General features: G+C 44.1%; 1 protein-coding gene across 1 annotated transcript in view; it reads right to left on the reverse strand.

The window, feature by feature from the left end:
* LOC116853231 overlaps positions 1 to 447 on the reverse strand; it is a 2,442-nt gene extending 1,995 nt beyond the window's left edge. The window contains exon 1 of the mRNA XM_032834187.1: positions 165 to 447. Within this exon, the coding sequence (XP_032690078.1) occupies positions 165 to 365 (201 nt within the window). The 5' untranslated portion in view covers positions 366 to 447. The remainder of the gene's footprint in view (positions 1 to 164) is intronic.
* Between the last annotated feature and the right edge of the window lie 826 nt (positions 448 to 1,273).

The following is a 1,273-nucleotide window of genomic DNA, read 5'->3' on the forward strand; positions in this document are numbered from 1 at the left end:
TTCCTCCCCTCCTCCCCCGTCCTTGCATTAAAATCTTCTCTTATTATTGTTCTCCTGTCTCCCTCTCTCTCCTCCATCCATCCCTTCACTCCCTCCATTTTCCTGTCCATATCTCCATTCACGTATACTCCTACTATCCTCCATTTCCTTCCTCCTACTCTCACCACACACTTTATTCTTCCTTCTTCCTCCTCTCCTTCTTCCTCTTCTATCTCCATTCCTTTTCTAATTCCCATCAACATACCACCGCATGCCCTCCCTTTCCTATTCCTTCTTTTTGCCTCTTGCACTTTCCATGTATATTCCTTTGGAAGTTTCCCCTTAATTCTTTCCCATCCCTTTCTATCCAACCACGTTTCCATCATTACTATTATCTCCCATTCTTTTATTCTTTGCCAAAAATCTTTATCCTTGTTTCTCACTCCGGCCACATTCCAGAACGCTATTCCCCACGTCTCTCCCCCCCACCATCTCTACCCTTCCCCCCCACTACCCCTCCCCCTCCTTTCCCCTCTCTCGTCCATATTTTCCCTTCCCTACTTATTAATCTTTCCTCCCTCTCATCCCATCTCCACCATTTCCCATTTATATTTAATTTCCCATAACCTACCACTACTCTCCTCCCCTTTCCTCTTTCCACTCTCGCTATCTCCCCCAGTCTCCATTTTGTTCTTCTTTCTTTCCATGTCAAATCGTCCTCTATCATTATCTCCTCCTCTGCCACACTCCTCCTTTTCTCCATAATCTCCCTTTTCTTCTCTAATCTCCTTATCCTTATTCTTCCCATCTTCCCTCCACCCAATACCTTCATACTCTCCACCTCATCTTCCATTCCTAACTTCTTTACTAACTCTTTCATTTTTTCATCTATCTCTCCTTCTCTCCCCTTCTTCCCTTTTATTATTATGTTATTCCTTCTTTCCTCTCTATCTTTCATTTCCCATTTCCACTCCAGTTCCCCTATTCTTTCCTCTGTCTTGTCCTCCTTCTCCTCCGTACCCCTCATCCTTCCCTCTTCCTTCTTTTTTTCCCCTGCTTTCTTTTCCAGCTTCTCTATTCTTTCCCTTAGCTCTCTACTCTCCTTCCTCCATATTTTTTCTTTCTCCTCCCACTGTTTCCTCATGCCTTCTACTTCTTCTCTTATCTCCCTTCCCTGCTTCTTTATCTCCTCTTTCAATTCCTCCTTTATCTCCTTATTCACCTCCCTTATCATTTCCCTCATTTCTCTCATCCACCCCTCTCTTTCCTCTTTCCACTCGCTCGTACCTAATCT

Source organism: Odontomachus brunneus, unplaced genomic scaffold (genome assembly GCF_010583005.1).
Source record: "Odontomachus brunneus isolate Ranch 3 - 2012 unplaced genomic scaffold, Obru_v1 Obru_scaffold_290, whole genome shotgun sequence".
NCBI lineage: Eukaryota > Metazoa > Arthropoda > Insecta > Hymenoptera > Formicidae > Odontomachus > Odontomachus brunneus.